General features: G+C 32.5%; 1 protein-coding gene across 6 annotated transcripts; it reads right to left on the bottom strand.

Moving 5' to 3' along the window:
• Positions 1-2,119: 2,119 nt before the first annotated feature.
• On the bottom strand, positions 2,120-25,797 carry LOC128229853 (paired box protein Pax-6-like). Of its 6 annotated transcripts, none has more exons than XM_052941728.1 (11): positions 25,490-25,797; positions 20,778-20,931; positions 18,548-18,613; positions 13,566-13,912; positions 10,263-10,470; positions 7,272-7,421; positions 6,009-6,091; positions 5,514-5,683; positions 4,413-4,513; positions 3,947-4,090; positions 2,120-3,688 (listed from the first exon to the last, which is right to left on the bottom strand). In XM_052941728.1, the coding sequence occupies exons 2-11, from the start codon at positions 20,830-20,832 to the stop codon at positions 3,573-3,575; spliced, it is 1,440 nt and encodes a 479-aa protein (XP_052797688.1). In that variant the 5' UTR covers positions 20,833-20,931; positions 25,490-25,797; the 3' UTR covers positions 2,120-3,572. The 6 variants fall into 6 exon arrangements, with proteins under 6 accessions (XP_052797688.1, XP_052797689.1, XP_052797691.1 ...); XM_052941729.1 differs by having other exon boundaries at positions 20,778-20,928; XM_052941731.1 differs by lacking the exon at positions 25,490-25,797 and adding an exon at positions 21,389-21,589.

Below are 25,797 nucleotides of genomic sequence, written 5' to 3'. Positions count from 1 at the left end.
TGTATGCTCGCTCGTTGCTTATGAACTGTCTGTGAAATCACATACGCCATCGCAAGAAACTCAAGTGGCTTCAATGGATCAACCATGGGCTGCTAAGCTGGTGGAACATTGTCGACTCTTCTGTAGTGTGATGCGATTAGTCGCAGACATTTATTTTTCTGCCATTGCATATCTCAGTAAAACTATTAATATTGTTCTTTCAATTCCGATTGAATTATAATTGAAAGCGGAATTGCTAGACAAATAACGGATGACGATTATAACTCATTTGCATACACAGTATAAATTAAAGAGCTAGACATCTATATCAATATGACACAAGGACCATCAAGCCCTGCGAATAACAGAAACAGAATAAGTAATGTTTGTTCAAGAACGCTGAAGTGTTACTTCAGTGCAACTTAACCCATTTTGGTAGACTCATAGAAACGGCTTCCTAATACATTTAAAGAAAACCTCTCCCGACCCCTTCGTTTCCACCACTACTATTCTTTACAAGTAGTAAACAATATACATAGTCATTTTGATGCATGGAAAAAGTTCAAGGTCATTTACTACAAAGTCATTTCAAATTCACAGTTTCAGCACATTAAAGAGTGTTGACTGCATACCTTGAACAATGTGTTGAGTGTTTTTTTATAATAATAATTTACTTTCATTGTTTATTTATCTAAAAAATGTAACTATTTTGTTTCTTGTCAAAACAAAGTTTAATAAAGTCTTTTAAGTTGGATGTATCTGTCACTTAGAAAATGTAACTCAGTATGTTTTGTGAATGAAAATACCTACTTAATGTACGCATAGTAGCTTTTTTGTTAGAGCGTCCTTGGTTTTGCTTCACTGTTATTAAAATGAGTAAGTTATCCCGGTATTTGATCAAATTGTTATATCGTATGACAAGCTATGATAGAGCTTAAGAAAACTATCAACGACGATTATTTGTTGAAGTATAATAAAGATACCAAAACCTAAGTTTATGATTTAATGTTGGTCTTTCAAAACTATGATTTGCAATATTGTGATCGGGTATAACAATGAAAATTATTGTACCAGGAATAAGGACAAAACCAATAACTCGGTTTGCGGGAACAAACGCAGTTGTACTGACCGATACTCTTTATTACTGGTGGAATAAAAAATGTATATCAAAATATCTAACCGTCTTATTTGGAGATTTAACTTTGTCGTGCCTTTACTCGCCTTTTCCATTTCGTTTTCGGTTGATTGATATATTTTTAAGCCTATGTTAGTATCTCAGAAAACATTCCACAGCTGTTTTTATGAAATTCAAGGGAGTAAGACAGTATTTCATTACCGTGTTTTACTGTTGATATGGAAGAAGTGTGTGTGCCCAAAGGGTCATAGTGCAAGATTTGTCTATATCAAACATCCTTTGAGATTACGAAAATGACGACGAAGCTAGCGCCGTAGTGTGTATGTGTGTGTGCGTGCGTGCGTGTGTGCGTGTATGTGTGTGTGTCAACAGTCGCTGTTACATTTAATTTAAGCTTCCAGCATTCATAGAGCCGGAATGTAATTGCATATCTTGCCTGTCCTGTATTTTAATTATCTTAAAAAATAGCCTTTGTAGACGTTTTGATCAAACTCATAATTGTAATAGTTTTGACATTTTTGCATTATGCATAATTGATATGGTATCTGTAATCTGTGCATTTATATGATGAAAGCAATTAATTTAAGCACTGAAAATGCTTAAATGATGAAATATAATGCAGTTATATGTTTTGGTTTTATATATGTATAAACATTTGGTTGCTTTGAAATTATCTTTTTATGATTATGAGTACAACAATTAACAACGTCATTAACCAGAATTCTTGCATTAAGCAAGTTAGTAATGTGTCTTCATAATTAAAAATTGTAATAAAATAAAAAAGTTGTACAGTGTGACTGCTAAATTTACCATCCACAATTTGATATTTCGGTAAAATATTTTTTTAAATGTATAAATAAGTTAATATAGATATGGCTGGTCGTTTTTGTTGTTGTTTTTTTCCAAACCTTTTCAGTAAATTTTGTAGAGCCCAAATATCTACAAACAAGCGGGTTCTTCAAATGTTTGATCTGTATCAACCAATCACAAACAAGTTCATAGGTTTATATTTTTTTTTATTTTCCAGGTTTTACATATTAAAGAGAAACGGCTATATATATAATTGCAGGACTGTTAAACAGCCCTAATAAAATAGGAATTACACAAATATACAAATAATCACAAACATTCAACAAGTAAGTTTACAGAACTAATGAAACATAGCACAATGATTATGAATCTGGAAGAAAAGCATCGATAAATGTGAAAAAAAGTATATGCTCAAAATGTTTAGATACCCACATGTAGAAATCAACAACATTAAAAAGAACACATTGAACATAGCACAAATTTGTGATAGTGTTATTCTGCCTTAATTTTAAATTTATATACGATATTTTATTTGATTCATACATGAAGTAGGGAATTGTTTTTCTTTCTTCATTGATTTTCATATCAGTATAAACTTTACAAAAGTCACAAATCCGATAAGAGTAAGAAATTGTTAGATATATTGAATCATTTTAGTAAAAACAATGAAAAAAGGTATAAGAACAATTAGTAGCGTAGAATATACTGGCCTGAAATGAACCTCAGCTTAAGATTAATTTTGCACACATAAATTAAGGATAATCCATTCCTTTCGATGGAAGTTTTCAAAACACCCTGTACTTAAAATAAAATAAAACGAAGACTAGAGAATACTTCTGTTTTTTAGTTTAAGTACCCGAGTATAAGTACGCAAAATTATGACACACCAAAATCAACAAATACCTGAGACTATTATAGCAGATATAAAAATTAACAAAAGTAATTGTAATAAAACTAACCGGTACTTTAGAAGAAATATGAAGCATGAGATGCATCTTGTGATAACAGATTAATGTCTTTGAAAAGAAGGGATTTCAATGATCGAAAACCGAATGAAGGGCTGTTTCTTAGATTTTATTTGTAAGATTTATCAAACAAAATGCCCTTCGTAAGGCTTTTACCACTATTACATAAGTCAGTGTAATACATGTTCAGTCTTTCATCTGTAAGACAAGCCTCAACCCAATGTTAGGATGTTTTTCAGTAAAAGGTCCTAACCACAAAACCGTCTTTACTTAACTTTTGCCACAAATCGTTTTTTTCACTTTGATGTTTTTATTCCCTTGTCATATTTGCTCTTCTCAATTTATTGAGTCCTCTTTGAGTGCATCTCCCTCTTCATGTTAAGCGAGCCCCGCTATTTCCTGCAGAGAACGTTTCATCTGACAACTACATTTTCTCCAACATTTCAAGGCATGTCGCCATGTCACCTTCATGTCCTTTTCACCACGACGACAGTTATTTTAAATTAAAAAAAATATCCCGTCGCTAATTTGCTGCCTCCAAAAAACACCATAATATATAACAGTTTAGGTCCAAGAATATTCTCGCGTTTGGATCACGATTACGTCACTGTTTCTTTCGCGCATGCGCAAGCGTTTTTTGTATGCATTACTAAATATAGTAACACGTCTTTAAACAATAATTATCATTGTATTCTAGGCCAGTACTGTGACGACATGGAACTCATATGATGGACCCCCATATCCTGCGGCCCACCCCCCGGGATCTGTACAGGAACGGACACCCCGGGTGATATCAAACCTGCAAAATAAATAACATAAGTTTTAAACTTTATTGATGAAAACATTGATTTGACAAAGTATACATAGTTTTCTTACAAAAGTGTTTTAGTGACAGAAGTGCAATTTCATTTAAGTACAAAACGAAAAATACTGAAGCAATTCTACGTCTGCGATGTCATCATGATACACGTTGTCCAACGTTTCCAAACTGTAATAATTTCAAACGTTTTTTTTCTATTTTGTTTCCATTAGATATAAGCCAAAATTGTGTAATCACTTAGCATGCTGGTCATACCGGTGGACGCACCGTTATGTGAATTGTGTGTGACATGGTTGGGAACACTAGCTGCCACCGCACTGCACGAAGATCTCGAGTACGCGCTCAGAGAGAGGGCGTCATAGCTGCGAGGTCCTGGATAGTCTGAAGAAGATGATAACAAAACTGAACATACTGCAAGGCCTTGTGATTAGTATGATCAACTGAGTTTGTAACAGATTCGGTCGGCAGTGATGAGATCAAACTTTGATATTTTATTTTCTGGTTATTTCGCTAATTATCTTACCCTTTCATAGTATGATTTTATCCTGTGTATTCTTTTTATAAAAATAGCTCAAACGAGAAGTAGAAATTGAAATAATAAATCTGAATGTATTATTATTTTTTTATTTTTTTTAAAATGTTAATTAAACAAATCTTAATAAGAAAACTGTGAGTTATTTAAATGAATAATTTGTTCCATTACCTGGTATCATACAGGAGTAGGGGGAGCTAGAGGATTGAAGACAGGCGGGGTTGGAGGGCATCGTGTTATTGAGGGAGTAATTCTGCACCGGGGGCATTGCACTGAAACAGGAAGATATGAGTTCAATTTACTTAATGAATTGAAATAAAAAATACTTTTTTTTAAAAATCGCATTAAGTCCTTGACCATGCCAAATTTTTGGGTTCATATGAAAATCTTTTGCAACAAATGAGGTGAATAAAATCTCCATTTCTTAAACTTTATTTTCTTGGCAAAATAAAGGATTCTATATTTTTATTATTCAGAATGTTTTTCATATGAACATTTATCATTTATTTCAATAATTTTATAAATTTGAATAATTTATACTGATGTATCTCAAGTTAGCCTTTCGTTGCCTATAATTCATATTTTAACCACATATTTCATAAGATGACCCAATCATCAGAGTGAAATGTCATGTATTATTAAAATCAAAGAATTAGATTATATTTGTAAGAAAAGGTATGAAACATTTTAATCTGAAATCATTACTGAATTTACAACCTAAATCCAAAGACAATTGTTTAGGCTTTTGAAAATATCTGGAATTCCTTCATTCCGTGAACAACTTACCCAACAAATTAAAAAAGGAGAAAATTAAAAGAACCATTTTGAAAATATTTTGTAAAGATAAGAATTTAATAAATCTATGACAATAAATGTAACAAATATTTATACTGCATTCAATAGTAAAACAATATATTGTTAACATGTAAGAAATAAAATGTCTTTGAGTTTTGTTATCCTGAGCATAAACATATCTCTGACTATGTTGGTAACGGTTTATATATATAATGCTGGTCTTATGTTGCATTAAATAAGTGCAGATCATAAATTGTTATCAAGTTTTGTATTTTCTAATAGTTATGAAATAAACATTGTACATTGACATAATATAAATTATGTAAATATCTTATGACGGCCATCTGTGTTCGTTTTTCTATAGCTGATTCATGTCAAAACTTTAGGTATTATTTCAAACTTCTGGTAACCTGTGAATGACCCAAATCATCTATGTATTCTTCAAACAATATATAGATAAATAAATATTCTAGCTACCTGTAAGGTTCTGCAGATCCCATCTGCGAGATGGTTTGAAGTGAAGGGTACATAGAATTGAAGCCGGGATTCAGTGAATGGATTCTAGAGGAACCTCCGGATGGTTCTCTGCGCTGGTTGCGCAGTTTCTCTTCACGTCGCCACTTGGCGCGGCGATTTGAAAACCAAACCTACAGTTGAAAAAAAAAGATTTTATATTTACATTTAGGTCTGAACATTATTTCATTGAAAACATTTGTATTCGGCAAAACTGTTTATCTCATGCACTTTTGGAATTTAACTTTTTTATATGTTTGTTTAGGTTTAAAGTGGTTGGTAAAGGTGTTTAGCCACCACCCGATTACCTCGTTTTTCTTATTTTCAACAAGTACATTGTAACAATAAAAATCAAAATCACAAACAACACTATAAAATTTGTTTATGAGTAAGAAATTATAATTTTAATCTGTAGTGTTTCGAAATATTCAAAAGTTCTGAAATATGTTCTTCACAAACCTGTATTCTTGCTTCAGGGAGATCTATTTTTTGCGCCAATCTCTCTCGCGCAAAGACATCTGGATAATGCGTACGCTCAAATTCTGGAAATAAAATAGTCGAGAAAATTAATTAAACATATTAAGTTATTAAATGATTTAAACTCTCAAACTCAATGAGAAAGCAACACATTTATATGACTAAAATGGGAGTGGTAAACAAGAAGGATCCCAATCAGAACTCTGAGGTAATTTGACTATGTCGCTGAGGGTAGATGACCCAAGACGCACCCTGAAACAATTGTCACAGGACAGTCGGCATAACAAAGACCAAAGATCCGTCCCATACTAACTCGATCAGGTGTAGCAAGATAGAGGCCCGGGTCTTTTGCAAGACTCATAGACACGCCAAGGAGCAAGTTGACAACATTAATTAGATCGTGATTTATGAGGGTGACATGCACTGTGTCCATACACAAACAAAACATAGAAAAATATCCCGCAAACCGAATTTGAATTTTGGACTTGTATAACAAGGGCAACTGTGATAGAACTTGCACAGACATGACAATCTCAAGTTAGTTTGTTAGCTGTACATAATATCTTTCCAGCAAAAATGTTGTTAACAGTGCTGCAAATAGATTCAAATTGACAGGTGCTTTGATCAGAGATTTTATTGCACATTATGTTTTGAAATTACATGCACATCATACCTAACTCTTACGGATTGGTCTGACATGGCTTTGATATTGTTGACACTTGTTTTATAACGTATTATGCATGTGAATATGAGTTCGTAATTAAAATAAAGTTCTTGGAACTGTAATTTTTATCAATCCAATGTATCAGATAATCTACAAAATTCTTATAAGACATTCCGTTCCATCAAACTAGCTAATTTCATCGGTTATATAATGGACAGTTCCTAAAAGCTATGGAAACTGCAGAAACGAGCACAACAGCTAAACAAATGTCTCCTAAAAATGAAATATATTTTTGCCGATTGCCTTTGACAATATTGAATGCACCTCACTGCTCTTTACTTTATGCTTAAGCTTTGTTTCATCTGTCCTTGGTAGCAAGTAAGTAAAGAAAGGCCATGTTAGCAACATACATAAAACAATATATCGACAGATTAAGAATTTCAGACAACAAGTATGTCAAGGTTTCAGAGGTTAATGGTACGAAATATTAAAATATCAATAAAGGTCAAAGTTATAAAGCTAAGAAATACCAATTTAAATTCGTGCTCGTAAGATAAGTCATTTGATGATATAGTTCTTACCTTTTTCTAAAGCTTCTATTTGTGATGCTGTGAATGAGGTTCGGTTTCGCTGCAGCTTTCGCTTCAGCCTCATTCTCATCTGCTCGTCATTTTCGGAACCCTTTGCACCATCACTATGGTTGCTATCAGAACTGGAGTTCGCATCGTTGTCTGTAATAATAATAATAATAATAATAATAATAATAATAATAATAATAATAATGATAATAATAATAATAATAATTAATGATAAATATAAGAATTATAGATTTATAATACATATAATAATTATAATAATAACAATAGAAAAGACATTTGAAATGGAAAGGGCAACATCCGACAAATATTTTATATGTAATAGCTGTAATGTTATTAAGGTACTTGGTTGATTTGTTGCAATTTAAATTCTTTTATTTTTGTTCATGTTCATTTTTGTTGATGCAATATTTGGCACCAACACACTATCATTGAACGAAAAATGTTTTGTATAAGAGCTATGTTAGCCTTGCATTTGCAAAGTATACATATGATAAAGATTCGTTTGCAAATATGTTCTCTAAGGAACGTGTTAAATATGTTTTCTCTTGATAAGTTGAACATGTTCGACTTGCATTCTTTTGAAATATAAGTATGTTTAAATCAAATGTGCAAAAAACAATTAAAACTGGACCTCCACCCTCTGTAAAACATATATTTCATTGTTTCTGGTCTAATCTAAAAGAGGAGATGTTAATAAAAGGTATTATTCAACAATTGCAACGATGTTGCAACGATAAAAAAATGAAAAACGAACTGACGCCTGAAACGGGTTCTATAAAATCCAGACTGATCAAATAAATTGGAAAGCTGAGAACCCCAAGGGCTGAACTTTATTGAGGAATGTCGATTACGGACCAATATAACAAATTTCTACACTGTCATTAGCAGAAATATAATATTCAATTCCATATAATCAAACGAAAATTAGCGGGTTCGATATCCCTGTTTTCGTTTGACACCATGTTCTACCCAACACTAAAAGTTACAAGGACGATCAGGATAAATGCTGCCACGCGCGACTTTCACTTATGAGCTGAAAATGCTACAGATTTCGAGGCATTGTAATATATGGCTTATTAAAAATAATCATATATGTGATAAGAATTCGATTGCTTCTTTTCAGAAAAGTGGCAGAAACAAACGATTAAATAAACTACTTAGGGTATACCTCAAACATGGCTTTTTTTTTAGACTTTTGGCTACTGAGCTTGTTTCTGTAGTTTTTCACAGAAGTATTGTTAGAGTTCGAGTTGTCTTGTAAGAAGGTAATTCGCTTTAAAATACAGTAAACTTGAGGAAGAGACGCTAGTTTACATGAAAAACGTGGAAAAAAAGAGCAATGGGCGCATAAATTTATATAAATCAACACACACGTCGGTGGTGATGAACTTTACTCCGTGTTTTTGCCACCGGGCTTTTCTCTGTTGTTTTATTTAAAACAGATTCAAATGGCGTCTGGCTCGGTCATTTGGGGTCAACACGTTTATTGCCATTTTATGTTTTAGTCTCGACCCTTGCCGCTTTGTAATTTAAATAACTATTTTGTAATGTCTCGTAAAAATTAATGTAATAAGTGGTTGGCCATTGGAACCAGAGGAGTAATGATATGAACCATTGTTCATGGGTTAAGCAAGAAGAATATGGCAAATCATTAAATATTACCGCTAGAGTGGTCCATGGGGTCGGCTAAGGACAAGCGGCCGTTCGGGTCTATACATAATATCACCCTTGTTAAAGTAATGACAGTCACTCACGTATTTAGACATTTGCGTTATAGACGTAAACATGGTGGCCAAAACGACTCTTTTTACTCAGTGGCGATTTATGGGCCAATTTTGAAATGGACACTTAGATTTTATTGTTGTTAATAAGAGCCCACAGCTGAAAATGTTCGTTCACTTTCTACAAATAGGCTATAATACGTAACGTTTATGGCAATCCTTGGTTTGAATATTTGATAATGACAAGCGTTTTTCTTTCTCTTTCTTATTTAGGATTCTTCCGAACAGATAACAGACAGACTATTATGTTGTATTCTCGTTGACATTCCAATGAAGAAATTAAATGTAAGTAGCATTCCTTCAAAGGTGGAAAAGATTGATGAAAATTGGGGGATTAGAAGCACGCCACACTTAAGACACGGACCAACTTCTTCAGTGATGTTTATATGGCGGAGGATTAGATGCTTCTATAAAAGAGGATACAGACATTGTGACGACGTTTACACAATCAAATGAATTTCCCCCCTCTGTCAACACCCAAAATTCACTTTTCTCAATGACCGATCGCGTAATGCAAACAATTTTAAACAGTTCTTTCCTAATCCATTTTGAATTTAAAAGAGGGACAGAAATTAATTGAGTCTTCAATGGCTGCTGAATGAAAGTTCTCGCTTGTCATTACACAATTGAAAGTTGCCGATGATGCTTTTGTAGCATCCGACTCGCTGTTAAACTTCCGAATGAATGTGACAGAGAAACTAATATTACCATTTCGAGTGGCAATAATCTGGATTTATTTACATTTGATTTCATTGTAGAAGTATTTGTAATACAAACTGGCGTCAAAACAAGTCTCCTTACAATAAATGGTACTTGAGTTTGTCTGTATATTCAGCACATGTATATTTTATTACATAATTCAATTAAAGCGTGTCTTTGGTGAAAAAACGATGTGTGCAAGAATTTTTTCTTCTTCAGTAATAATAATAATAATAATAATAATAATAATAATAATAATAATTATTATTATTATTATGGTAATGAAACAATAAGCTAATAATAGAAAAAAATTAACCAGATAAGAGTGATAATAATAATATTTTTAATAACATTTGTGATCATTTTCTGATGTCAATGTTAACCACAAACAATAACTTAGGATTTCACAATGTATAATACATACAGAGGTCTATTGAGACATTCAAAGTCTAAAAATTAACAATTAATTAAAAAACAGCAGTGTGATATTTACGTTTTTTCTCCATGCTAAGATGGGCGTTCGGGGGCTGATGGTAGGTGGGGGCACTGATCCCATGCATGCCCATGTTGGGGTACCAAGGGTTCGGGCGAGCCCAGGCCTGACCGTTCAGGAGTCCGAGTTTGTCGTACATGCTGCCTTGACCCATCACCTTCTGATTCTCCGTGGCCAGATTCCGAAGGACTCTATTGATTGAGGAAACCTAAAAAATGGGAATGACAAGTTTGTGAACTTCCACGATAGAGAAAGCATCTATGACCCTGACAGTATATAACCCATTCATATACAAAGTATCTAAAATGTAAGTATTCTCTCAAAAATGAGCAATGAAATGACAACTTGGACCATCACCTCTGAGATAAATCTTCGAAATATTGCTCCTAGATCATCGGAGAAGCACAGTTTATAGTTTCATTTGATTTACTAGGACAAGCTAAGTTACTAGCTGTATAGAGGCAAACTACTTAGAATTGGTCAAGACATAAACATAAAGACATAAGGACTATACGGAAATATAGTTATCAGAAACAAACAAACTATATGTACAAACTATACAGACTTAAAAATAAATAATGAAATATTTAAAGCTTTTTTATGTGCTTCATGAAATTAGTAAAAATACATAATAACTACTTTCATTTCCCATTATCAATGAATAAAATAATAGAATTAAGTTAAAACTGTTTGAAGCAATTGTACGGATATAAAATGTAGACTATGATTTATTGTTTATTTCATTTTAGGGGATATTAAAATGATGTTATTGTCAAGCTATCGTGCGAATAAACATCTATAGTGCATATTTAATTTTATTTTCCGACAAAATTCTATGAACTTTTGAATCAACACGAACATCACAAAAACGCCATGAAGTCAACAACATAAGGAGGATCTTTTATATTAATTACACGATCGCAACGTGCTTTTATTTGTTCATCCTCTCCAAAATGTTTGCAATACAATTTGTAGAAACGAATCTAAAGACTCCCAAACAGCCGAAAACTAACTAAATTGCCTTCGTCTCAACCGCTCCCGACAAGATCTCAACAAATTAATATAGAAGTCAAATTTAGCCATATGGTCTAGTATTGAAGTGTCCCTGTTTCTTGGTCAATAAACAAGGACAATTGAAGAGTTAAGGGAGTAAAGGAGCTCCTTGGTTGACCCTACGCTCTCAAGTGGCTCCCTTCTCTAGCCCCTAGACCGGCCCTAATGGTATCCAGCGAATGGACTACTGTGGACCCACTTCTACAATCAGGAATTGCGGGAAGTATTCAGTTTGTTCACTCAGAGGTAAAGAATGCTTTAATGCAACCCTTGGTTTCCAGTAGTTACCGGGAACAATTTCTAAAGCAGCGAGTCGATTCGAACAAAATATTTGACGTTGACATGTAAAAAAGAGCTCAATTAATTAATTTTCTCATATAGTGGTAAATGAATTTTCAGAATTACACGAGTATGTCCCTCATTTATATGTCACTCAATAAACCACATATTTTGAATGTCAAAGATTCTTTGTTAGAAAAACGCCAGCTTGAGACTTCTGACTACATAGCTTTGTTCCAACAACGGTGCAGTGGAACATTGGCAAAAGTTTGCAAAAAAGTCATTGAACCTTTCATTCAATAATTTTATCGTTTCTCTATAATTGTTTTCTGTGCATTTATATACTCTGTATTTGAACTCCCGATTGACATTATCTATCACATTCAAAAGCTTTTTCCGGTATCAGTGCAAAATTAGTTGGCAGAAACTCAAATTGAAACATGAGCCTAAAAATTTACTACCAGTTATTTCTCGTATGTCAATACGAGCATTGTTCGATGGGAAATACGTCCAATGACGATAGGTCAGAAGATTGTTCAATGAAGGTGCATTTATACTTCATTTATTTGTTTTCAGATGACACTTTAATTCACGAAATTGTAAATATGTGATACATTTGTCGATAATAAATAATGTTTCGATTCAATTTTTGATTTCCAATATTACAGATCAAAGAAAAGCAATAATTTCAACTTTAACATGTCACCAAAAAAATATTTAATGTTGAATAAACACACGGTTATTTTGCATTGTTCGTTCAATTTATTACATTGTTCTGACGAATTATGAGCACCTGCACATCTTCTGTTTTCTAGGAATCTCAGTGTACTCCTGTTTCAATGCCTTCAACGTACCCTCATTTCTAGTTCAAGTTAAGCCAAGGATATGATTTGATTTCTTAAATCTTCCTCTTCGCTGGTTCTAGCGTTAGAAATTGGCAAAAAGATGAGATTTTGGCTTACAGATATTTGTCAGTTGGACACTGATGGCACCTATTATGGATTTATGGAAATCATTAGTCAGACAGTTCTGATTAAAAGTTTGGCGAGTGAGGAATTTACAAGACAAGGCGATGTTTTGAGTAAAACTGATAGGATATTCTTCTACCACTTTCCAGACAACAAAAACGTATTTATCACAGGATCAAAATCAGTTAATATCAATACATGTACTAATGATTGTATTTGTTGTTATTGCTTGTATATTAACCAGTGATATGTTGTTTACCTTATGATCATTATAAATCAATGAATCACAAATCACGTGCTTCTAACCAAACTAAGCCATTTACACATGTGAATATAGCCTATTTCGCACCAAACGCGATAAATATAATATCCCTTACGTTTCTATACATGGTTGTATTGATGATTAGAGTCGGTTTCCTTTGATCTTTTTAACGATATTGTATGCCCGGCGCAGATGCCTTGCCGTATATCGAGAGAAGAAAAGGGACTCGATGGGAAGCCGTGCATTAGGCGATGGCGGTGAAGCTACTTGCTGAGAACGATGTATAGCGACCCAAGATGCTTTCAATGCTGGCTATAGTCTGTGTACTGATTAGTAAATGGTTTGTCATCGCCCCCTTATACTGGTTTGAATTAATTGATTTTAAATATCGATGATTTATTCTTCTGCCCTTTTAAAGGGAAAATTACCGTCGTTAGTGTTTATATCTTGATGTTATAAAAATTATTTTGCTTTTGCAGCGCACATGAAAATACAAAACAACGCTTGATAATATGAGGGTTGTGGTCTTAAGAAATGATTTGCCACTACTGAAGTATTCCCTGTAGCTTCTCATATTCCATTGATATACCAGTGATTGTATAATCATCGGAGAACTGCAACTAGGGACACACCATTTTAAGCTTTTACGTAAAAGGTACAGAATTAAAAACATATATGATTCTTCTCTGTTTTGAGCAACAAGACAAATTGTAATGACTGTTTGACAAAAAGTAAACTTACGCTTGGAATATTTTCTTGATTGCAGACCCCGTCAGAAAGTAGTCTGTCCCTTATTTCCCAGGCAAATATAGAGGGACATTCCCTCTTATATTGAGCCACGTGACTACATACGTCATTTGTTGCAACACGTGGTTTGCTTCCACCGATTGCACGTGGCCGAATTGAACCCGTTTCATAATAACGTCCGAGGATTTTACTGACGCATCCGTTAGACACCTGGAGGATTCTAGAAATATCGCATGGTCGTGCTCCACTGTGTGCCAGCTCCACAATTCGCTGCCGAGTCGAGTCTGGTAAGGGACGTCCGTTGACAAACATCCCTCCGAGCTGGTTGACTCCGCTGTGACCTGCAAAGGATGTAAGGTTATAGTTTGTATTATATTTATTTTAAAAATGTCCTACAATGTTATAGTGTTTGCGTTCTTTAGAATGCATTCTATTTTCCCAAAAAAGCCCCCCCCCCCCCCCAAAAAAAAAAAAAAAAAATAAAAAATAAATAAATAAAGTTGTTCTCATATCTTTATACGCATAACTCGCATTTGGACGGCAAAACATACATACAATGTTCATCATATTAGATATAATATCAATGTATTCCCTTTTGTAAATTAAAACCATGCATACCAGCCATTGCTCTAGTGGGAATTGCATCTCTTACTTTTCATTAGAATAGCTTCTCGAATGATTTGCATGCTCCCTACAATCATTTGTCTTACATAATTTTCGCTTCTGCAATGCATAGTAAAACCGCTCCTGATATTCGATATAGACCAGATGCATTTCATAATGATTTACAAATGGTTGAGCAGTTACTTTACTAAAATGGTGGTACTGATTGTTCCTCGATTAATTTGATAGAAAAGCTTATGCATGAGTGAGCATTTCAACATGAAATAATACGATTCCAGTGACACTCCTGTTTTACTTGATAGGGAACATTTTGTTTGAAATTTCATATCTTCTCTGCGTTCAATTTGTAATTCAGTGCTTTAATGCTTGTAAATTACAAGAGGGCATTAAGGAAGTTTTGTTTCAATGTATTGCATTGTAGCACATATAGAGAGCAAAGAGATCTTCACTAGAGAATGTTATGTTTTATGACGACACTTCAAACATTATAATAACTATTGCCAAGAAAATGTATCTTTATGATATTTTACAATCAAATCATATTCATCGTAAATCTTATGAAAAGGAGTTCATAACATATACTCGTCACGATATGACAATTCCTAAAGGCTGAGATAAAAGAACTTGGGAAGGAAACATGGTCAACTCTGACCCCGGTAATTAAGTCACGTGATCGCGTACATTGTCGCTTTTTGAGTTGTTTATTGGACAACGATGATGACAGGTACTTCGTAAATCATTCATACATGCGCCCGAGGAAATGGACATCGTTTTAGTTTCTATCTTGCCCGTGCATGGCATTTTACTATTACCAGCGAGGAGTTTTAGCCCCATGTCTTCCTTTTCAACACGCGATGAATGAATCACTGTCATTTGCAAAACAATGTTCCTTATGGTATACGACTATTTGATTCGGGCAAAAAAGACATTATATGATAAAATGAATGAAAACTTGAACAAAATGCTAAGAAGACGCTTTTAACACAACTACTATTTTAGAAAAAAAACTAAAGGTTGAATACAGCAATTTATTGATTTTTCTAGTAATACAATTATTCAGAACAGGAGTGTTTTGTGATTGAAAAGAGTTCGTCCGGTTGTTCTGTCTTCATACTCCTTCTGAAAGCATATTTTGTTTATAATTTATATCAGTATCTAAAACATCTTTTCAGTACCTCACTATGCATTGCAAAAGCATAGTTTTAATGCCTTCTCTTTTTAAACGATATTAAACATGACGAAATTCATTTCATAGATACTTGACTCGCCTAATCCTTTAAATGGACTTTGAATACCTACAAAGCATGTACATGACTAAGTATACATCGAAAATCATTTATAATCATTATCCAAATTAATGGACATCTAAATGACGGCACCTCGGTGAGCGCATTTGATTCTTTCTAAGTCATTGAGACCACTTCCGGTGAGGACACGCGGTTCTCTTTGATATCGTTTTCAATTAGATCCAGTCAATAACAGAAATGTTTCCATGTCTTGCAGAATTTCCGTTTATAACTTCCCGGGTAAAGCATAGCTATGCATGTGTTGATCCAAGTAAGTAGAAGGATACAACTTACATCAGAATAACATTTAACAATCATATCTTATTAAAGGGATATCACTATGCAATACCTTTTCGTGTAATAATACTATGTAATGTCTTTATTTTGTAATATCAGTATACAATTCATTTTGTTTGTGTTATATCACTTTACAGAGCCCTTTTCGTAAACTGTCTCTATGTAATATTTTTTTCATTTCCCTTTTTTGTACGTGTTTTAATAATGTTACCTGTTCTTACAATTTTGTATATGTCAGAGCATTAACCAATGTTTGATTAGTGTGTTATAGTATTCCATTGTATTATTGTTTTGACTGTGTAAGATTTTTTGTGTAAATGATATTGAATATGCATTTCAGCACGGTTATCTTAAACAAACATATTCGGCAAGTAAACATGCAAATTGTTACTATAAGTAGTAAAAATGAAAAAGTGTGTTATATAGTATGTGATTTGAGCTCATATTACAATATTGTTATATAAACCAATTATTTTGACAGTTATACAATTTTAGAGTGATACAGATTTAGTTTGTTTGGGGGTCACGCAATTTAATTGGTTTGTAAGTCATATTATTGTATTATGTTTATGAGTCATAAACAATTTTTGTGAGTCTTTAAATTTTACTTTGCTTGCGAGGCATAATGTCTTATTTTGTTTGTGCGTAATATTATTTTATTTGTTTGTGACTCATTCATGTTCATTTTGTTTGGGAGTCACACAATTTAAGTGGTTAGTAAGTCATACTATTTTATTTTGTGTGTGACTCATACCAGTTTATTTTGTTTGTGACTCGTACAAGTTTATTTGTTTGTGAGTCATATTATATTATTTGTGTGTGAGTCATACTACTTAGTTTATTTAGGAGTCTTATATTTTTAAATGTTTGCGAGATATACAATTTTAGTATGTTTGGGAGTCACACAATTGAATTGATTTGTAAGTCATACTATTTTATTTTGTCTTAAACTGTACTATTTCATTTTGTGACTAATACACACTTATTTTGTTTGTCATTCATATTAGTTTATTTGTTTGTGCCTCATATTGATTTATTGGTTTGTAAGTTATATAAGTTTATTTGTTTGTGACTCATATTTTTTATTTGTGTGTGAGTCATATTGTTTTATTTGTTTGTGAGTCATGTTGTGAGGCATACTATTAAATTTTAAATTTGTTAGTCAAATTATGTTTATGTTATTTTGGGAAAGTATCAAAAACAATATCAGTTAATGTTTGGGTAACCGCCTTAAAAACAATGTCTTTGACTTTGTTTCAATGGAAACGCAAACAATTTTATACTGACCCTTGTTTAGATTATTTTGTACAAACTTATTTTGTTTCATTTTGTATTCGCATTTTCTTTGCCGACAGTAAATAGGCTACATCCCCTGCATGTATCGTTAAGGTGTTTCTTTGTGGGTATTTGCCTCTTTTATCATTATGTCATTAAACATTATCATAGTAGGATTTTGCCTGCTTGGTATCTCCCATTGGCTTTTATTACATCACTTATATTTTATTTTATTGATTCTCATTCAATGCATGGTTTAATAGATTGCCAAGCTGCACCTTGATGCATATAAAAATAAAATAGGGATAAACCCATTAGTCAAAAATCCAAATATTAACCCTGTTTAAAGGCCCAAACGACAGCGAATAAGAGAATAAACAAACAAACATCACATACACACGTACAAATACCAGTTGATTGGACTGTAACGCAATGTAAAAAAATCAATTGCTTTCAATTTATGGAATATCAAAACTTGAAGTGTGAACAGTAAACGTCTTTTGTCATGTGCTTGCTACCTTCCCTTAACGTTATTTTAAATAACGGAGCACTTTAAAGGTTGTTGTCCCTGTGTTTTTAAAGCAACAATGTGTTACTTGAATGATCTGTTTTACTGATAATGTGTCACATTTTCATATGTGGACTTTTACTTTTTAATTAAATATTTGCATACATCAAATATTCCCCTGAAAGTCATTGAACTATCGATTTGTTGTTATTTGCCTACAAGTGATGTTAAAATGTAGCATATGTTGACATTGTTTTAGTCATAAGAGTTTGCAAAACATGTTATGAAAAATCGCTTTCTGTTTAAGATATTACGGACATTATTGTGCATGGAAGCTTGCTTTTGGCCTATCAATATTTTACAATTAATGCAATGAATACTACAAGACAAGTGCGAATGCATATTTAATTCTAATCTATAACTGAATTTGTCATTAAGTGTCTTGAATGGTTGGTTGATCAATGACAATATTGTTTTATCACTACTTTATTCGATAATAAAATGCACTATGCGTATTTTGATATACTTATCTAAAGCGTTTGTAGAATTGTAACGTTTTTTACATCGCGTTTAAGTTCTCATCTCTTTAATAAATAAGTTATAAAGCTTTACAATCTCATCTATTTAGAAGTAACACTGTTAATTTGATATGAGAGGTAATTACTATGTCAGCAAAATCGAACGCGTGTTTTGTTCATATAAAGAATGTTTCATGGATGTCTTAATTGAGAATAGCTTGGTTTTTTTTGTTAATCAGAATATAAATATCTCAGTGCATTACGTTTCAATTGTTAATTACGTTTCCGTGTTTGTGGTTTATTTTCATGTGTGTATCTAGTATGCATACCCAAAATAAGGCAATAACGACATAGCTAAGTAAAAATGTTGTCATAAATGAAAGCTGTCCGCTGTGCCTTTAAACGCGGGCATGGTAAATGTAAGCCTGCTAGGCCTGTCCCTGTACTTTCTATTAGAAAGAAACTTACCTCTTTTAGACCTGGATTTCTTGCTCAGACTGTTTAATCCACCTTCAGAACCACTGGATTCGTCTTCTGGAATAAACAAAATATTTATGTGACCAGTATTCTGAATATTGTACATTCAAGAGCCAAAATAATGCATTGAAAACAAAGCATATCGTGAAAGGAAAGACAAATCCGTGTTGCATCTAGATTTGTCCAAAAAGCCAAAACAATATTTTGAAATACACATCCCTTTGGCATCTGAATTTGACCAAGAGACAAAAAAAATATCTTGAAATACACATCCATGTGGCATCTGGTTTTGACCAACAGACAAGAATACCTTGAAGGACAAATCCGTGTGGCATCTGAATTTGACCAAGAGCCAAAATGATATATTGAAGGACATAATTTATACGTGTAGCATCTGGATTTGTCCAAGAACCCAAGTATATCTTGAAGGATAAATCTATGTGCCATTTAGATTTGTCCAAGATTGCAAAGCATATAATTTGATGGACAAATCAGTACGGTTAGTTTTGTTTAAGAAATGGTAGCCCAACACCAGATTAACTTGACAATTCATTTTGAAAGAGAGATACTTCAGAATATCAAAAACATGAAAGCTGTGTGGAGACAAATATGTCCAAGAATATTTTCAGATACCAATTCCCAGAATATCTTTATAGGTGAGAATTCTGACTGAAGGAGAATGTATGCATACAAAAAGTAACATGCCCAAATGTGGGAAACAATTTAGAAGATTATCCTCTTTTCTTTTTTTAAAAAGAAATGTGTGCTTTAAGAAAACTGTATGACATTGCATATTTAAACAATACATTGAAATTAAAAGTGAGTTTTGGTGTAAAATGTCAAAAGCATATCCTCTTGTGTATTTTTTTCTGATGACTTTCATTGCACTTTTATTAAAAAAAAATTATGTCTGTTTAAAATTCGTGTTATTCATTTTAATATACAAAATCATTTTGTTCTTTTTTTCTAATATGGAAACACTATGATTTTTTTTATTTATAAACAAATGTAAAGCTTAATTTGTGACTCTTCTTTTCCTATTTTATGTTGAAATAAAATAAGTAAATTTAAATAGTTAAAAATATGTTCATTTTTGTTTATTTTTTATAGCTTTTATAGTTTAAAACCAAATTACTTAAATATAAACTATAATAGTTTTATAGTTAAGCAAAAAGAATAGTAAACATATGCATTTTTATATTATGTCATTTTACTATTATTATTATTATTATTATTATTATTATTATTATTATTATTATTATTATTATTCCAATCAAAATGAAAATAACTACAAAAATATCAAAGTATCTAGCAAACAAAATGTTCAGCGTTGATTTGATTTCAAAGTTATCTGTCATAAAAATGACATGGCCAATATTTCGTTGAGTGCGTAAGTAATAAAAATCGTGCAGTGAATAATGTGATTTTCCTAAACAAGGACCACAAACACGGTGAATCTGAATTAATTTTGAGTGAGATTAGAATGAAATGATGCCGAAAAATTAATACTCTTTAGTTTTATGCCAAATAAAACATGGGTATTTGTGAAATTAGCGTACATAAGCCTAGTGTGACGGAGTACGGCCTTATCGTTGTGATATTGCTTAAGTTGGAGATGTTTTAGGTCACTTTTCGGGATGAAAACTCATTTGGGCATAAACGAAGGGATCAGGATACAATTATCGAAGGCTTACTTGAGGCATCTTATGAAAATGCATGAGCTTCGATTTGGAAACGTGAAAGATTTCTAGATACAGACAGTTTGGCCCAACAAGGCATTATAAATACAATGCGATATAGTGGAGATTTTTCTGTATCTTGTTGTTTCAAATGTGTTAATAATATTAGTAGTGAAAATATAAGACTTGATACCTCAAATAATAACAAGCCATTAGTTACAAAATAAAAAAATATTCATAACATGCAAGTATGATGTCTAAAACATAAAAAAATATTATCAACAAATTGAACACGAAATACCACAAAATAGTGTTTTTACAATTGTCATGCACTATTTTTAAAAGTATTAAAACTTTAATTGATTGACCGCATGTATGATCATAATGATGCGTGAGCATGACATCAGAGCAAAAAAAAATACAGAAATAACGCATACACCTATTCATTTCCGTAAAAATAAATACATGCGACTTTGAACGATAGGAAACAACTGTAAATACATAAATTGAAAAAAGAAACAACAACAAAAAAGCAGTCTCACCTTTACTGTTTGCCAATGGTTTTTCATCCAAGTGTTCCATAGTCGTCATGGTCATTAGACCGAATAGTTGTTGTTGCTGCCCTTTCACAAAATCCCGAGTTCAAATCCCCGCACACAACTATAGTTCTTCTCTTGCGCCGACCCGTACGCTCTGCTTAAAAACGTAAACAAACAATTTTGTAAAAACCCGTGTATTTTTACATAACCAATAACTTTAGAAGCTTACTAATGCATCCTTTTGAAAAGTAGCTTCTTATTTTTATACATGTATTATCCTTATTCGTAAATGAACCCTTTTGCGTTTTTCCATGTCACTAACGGCAGGTCACGACAGAACACTGTGGTCAGTTTTGTTTCATGACATCATTATCTTTTCCCGATGTCGCGACATCTGCCTTTCTGGTCTCCAATACCTCAGGAAATTCTCCTTAACTACTTTCTTATATCAGCTTGCGTGCTTTGTTTATTGCCACTTAATAGTCTTCTTTCATGAAGATGAAGTTATGTGATTATTAACATATTAATATCCGCAATAATGTATAAAATGCATGTATACAATTAAGATAATCCTTTTCTGTGGTCGAAGGGAGATAATTTTGCGCAGCAATCACCTTTTTTCCAAATAAGTCTAAGTTTATCAATTTTATAAACAATCCTCAATCAACTACAATAAACTGATGTTTCCATGTATGACATATCCTCTTAGAACTGATAGCACATGATCTTTAGAACCTAGCATCATTTTGGAATCTCTCTGAGTAGGCTTAACACGTTCCTTCCACTCGGGTGATCTTTCCGAATATGTTCTTTACAATTTGTCACTTTATGGTATGTGCTTTCACCCTGTGAATGATATAATTAACGTAGGTAGCATATTTACCTCGTTGTAACGAGCTTTTTCATTGGCTACTGGATTCTTTGTATATTTTAATCAGTCAATCATTTCCAACTCATTCGTTTCTCGCTGGGACCGACCAATCACATAAAGGATTATCTGGCATCTCAAATTTCAAATGCTGGTAATTTGAATGATATACATACCTTAATACTTACATTTAAAAAAAGCTGGTTTACGGTTTGTGTCAAATTTCCAAAGATATTAACTCCTTAAAATCATGCAATGATCATTTTAAAGAATTTCATTCAAATTTAAAGTGAAGTGAAGAAATAAATGCAACCAATCCACAAAAATTAAAGAATGCTTTTCCTGTAATAAAACTTATCTATTGTCAGATATTTTAGTTGATTAGAGAAGTAGTGTCTATTAGTTATACAATATGCCAGAATATTGAAGACATTGGGAAAAGGCCGCGGACACAGTTTGTGGGGCTTGTCTTTTGGTTGTGTTAACGATGCATGTTTTCGATAAATGTCAATCAATCATGATTAACCAACTTACTAGACAATAATCTAAAACCATGAATTTAATTTGTAGATTTTATTAAAAGATATGTCTCATAATACCTTCATTAATTTAGGAGGTCTACTTCATATTTCACTTTATTAATATATCTTCCTATATTTGATCAAAGCATGTGGTGTAGAATCTCTACAGTATTATACTTCGTCTTGGAAACGATATTGTGAATAATGCCCGTGTGAATTTGCTCTGGAACATTTAGCTTCAGGAAATTCTCTAATGGATAAAATGACTAAATAATAGGTGCAGGATATCTTGTATTTTAGATGCTCTTCTTATTTCTCCACCACTAGATTTATAATAGTAATCAACATAGCTGAAGACATGATAGTCGTTAAGTTATCACAGATTTGAATTGAGACTTCATCAGGACAAACGATCACTTTCAAAAGAAGGTGACAATTTGCAGCAATTACTGTAAAGATTGTGATTAGGGAGTGTCGAATAGAGCCAACTTCTGCAGAACTCGTCGTGTTTTAGCTTTAGAAAGGTAACAAGGCCCTGACAATGGTTGGATGCTGTCAAGGCGATGTTTTAAGACCCCTTCATTATCGCTTCAGCTGAAAAATGTTTATACCATCCTCTTCAATTGGGATATCCCGTGATTATTCGTATTGTGTAAACCACTGGTGTTCTTGTTTGTGTGTTTTTCATGTTTGAACCTTTTTAAAAGGATGTTTTTTTGCATAATGTCAAAATGTTTGATCATTTAGTCCATTAGTAGATCGCCCATAATTCGTGTTTCAATATATTTTCCAAGCAATGCGATGCAGCATTGTCTACACTATAAGCAAACAAAACGTATTTATTTTCAGAAAATATTTCAAACATTTCAGTCAGTGACAGTTTATCTAAGGTGACGGTAAATAAAGCAGTTGAAGATTAAGTTGTAAACTACGAAGAAAAATTGTCTGACAAAAATAGAGACATTTTATGTCAATCAACCTTTAATTACATCAAGATCGGGTTTGTTGAACATTGTTATACTCGTTTTTCTGATTAAGGAAATCTTTAAACTGTTGCAATTTCTTGTGAAGTTGGTTTTATGCATATCCTCCTATATAGGTTTTATTTAAGTTATCAAATGAACGAAGATGTTATAATATTAATGCATTGTATTGATGTATGTAACTAAATCATCTCTGTTTCATGTCGGTAGACGGAGTACATACTTAAATGATTACCATACACAATGATATATTCTTAGAATTAATCTTTATGTAGTGTTTGCAATATTTGATATAAGAATGCTTTTATTGAGTATGTTACTAATTTAAGCGTCACACGTTCGGAGCTTAAAGATATCATCAAACAAAATGGTTTGTGCATGTTCAACAATGGGTCTAAATTTTACAAGAAAATACATTTTATGTATATCTGAAGTACTTCTCTTTGATTTGCATCGATAAACTAGTATTTGCCGCAGACAAAAGGCTCAAGGCAAAGCAATTTTATAATTATAATCTGGTGATAAAGTATGTATCATACCGGTATCATGTTATCTTTTCAAAGATAGTGTATTGGCCCCGGGACGAAAACACTTGTTTTAGGCATATGTCATTGGGTGATTATATCAGTGATAATGTTTTGTGTTTTTGTTTTAAATATGACCACATTAGGTTCGTACATCTATAAGATTTTCGGAAAGTTTATACTGATATCATTTTTGTTTCCTTATTTTAGCTGCAATTTCGAAAACCGCGTGTTGATGAAACTGTCATATAAGTTAATTGATCGAATTACCCATTATCGTTTAAGCAAAATCTTTAGATATCAAAAACTTGTATTATATGACTAAAACGAATATCACGTTTGGAAACCTTATGCAAAACTGTACCGATTTTAGACCAAAAAAGGACATTTTTGCCAAGCCCTTCGTTTTTAGAATTTTATCATTAACGAGATTTAATGCGATCCTTATAATGAAACGCATGCGCAAGTATTTTTTCAGAGTTAAGAAAAAAGAGTAATGACACTTGATATAGAAAATTTTAACGGATGTCTTATCAAACAATATATATCTTAAACTCATTAATGGGAAATTCGGTACATAAGTAAATATTATATTGTATATATGCATTTTATAATATTGGTCTGCCATATGTAAGAGTCAGCAGCCAGCAGCCAGCAGCTCCCGCCCCCCACCCCACCCCACCCCACACACACACCACTGGTAACGCACGGGTACGAATAAATAATAGTGACTTGTCTCAGAAAGAAAAAGAAAATATGGTATAACTGAGGTATCATAATTATTGTCTACGTTGTCTTAAATTTCTTTTTTATCCGCTATAGGTCGAGCACAACCAGGCAAGGCAAAATATAAATGAAAATAACAGTATAGTTATATATTAATATTGTAACAAAAATAAAGCGCGCAACGTCAGATTTGCAAAACAAAATTAAATGTAACCAAATGAAAATATAGAAAGGCTTCAGGAATTACTAATATAGTTTGACATTTTTTGAGTGAAAAGGAAGACTGAATAAGAAAAGGATTACATCAATTTAAGCACAGTAAATTCTACATCACCTTCTGTAAACGTTACGTAGATTATGCTTATTTAGATGTAACCGAAAGATGTATCTTGCAAGGATTTTTCACCTCTTAAAAAGGACTGTTTGTAACAATTAATCCCTCTTAAGTTGGCTTATTATTTTTAAGCATTAACATTTATCCACACAATACACAACTTGCTAATATTAGAGAAATAAAGCAAAGTATTAAAGAAAGTGGATTAAACATGATTATCTCAGTTTTGAAAATAATTTCAATAGTAAGTAGGTTACAAGTGATCAAGTAGTGTACCAATTCAAGGTTCTTGACTTTATATGATACATTAGTCTTGAGTAAATTGAACGGAAAGATATTCTATGATAAGTACCATCAAGTGGCCATCTAAACCAGCATGAGCTTAGCGAAAGAAAAAAATATTTCTATTAGGTACTAATGTAGAATTTGATAAGTTCATAGTTTTCCTGAATTTATCTTAAATTGTGTTTGTTTTATTCTTGTTATATAAATACTAATGTGTTGAGATACACTTAAATATTTTCTCAGACGCTCTAGGTTCAAATGTTATTTTCGATATGTAGTAAAAACAAATTTATAGTTGAAAATATTTCTTTAAATTTAATTTTTGAATACCATTTCAAAACTTTCAAAAACGTTAAATATTTTTTTATCTCCATGTTCTGACTTATAAAAAACAGTCATCTTGATCGCAGGATACATCTTAGTATGAATATATTAAAATAATAGAAACTGGAAAAGTTTTGCAAGAATACTTACTGTAAGTAAGAGAAAATTATCCGGCCAGTTGACAGTAGTGCATGGTACATTTAATAGATAGCTCAAGTGTAATAGTCACAGTGTTCAACCGTTTAATTATGTCCAATTAGGTATGTCCAATGAAAGCAACGTTTTAATCACTCAAGAGAAACAACTTAGAAAATATCTGTCTAAAGACGATGAAGAAATCACAAACGCAAAAACTAATCGTAAATCGCCTATGAAAAACGTTACACATGAAGTGCTATTCTGCTTATCGTTAAAATCTGGCTGTAACAGCAGAATTCGCAGTAGCCACGGTGGTCTAA

Source organism: Mya arenaria, chromosome 4 (genome assembly GCF_026914265.1).
Source record: "Mya arenaria isolate MELC-2E11 chromosome 4, ASM2691426v1".
Lineage (NCBI taxonomy): Eukaryota > Metazoa > Mollusca > Bivalvia > Myida > Myidae > Mya > Mya arenaria.
The sequence above is the reverse complement of the archived record's forward strand: the minus strand, read 5'-3'. Positions and strand labels throughout refer to the sequence as shown.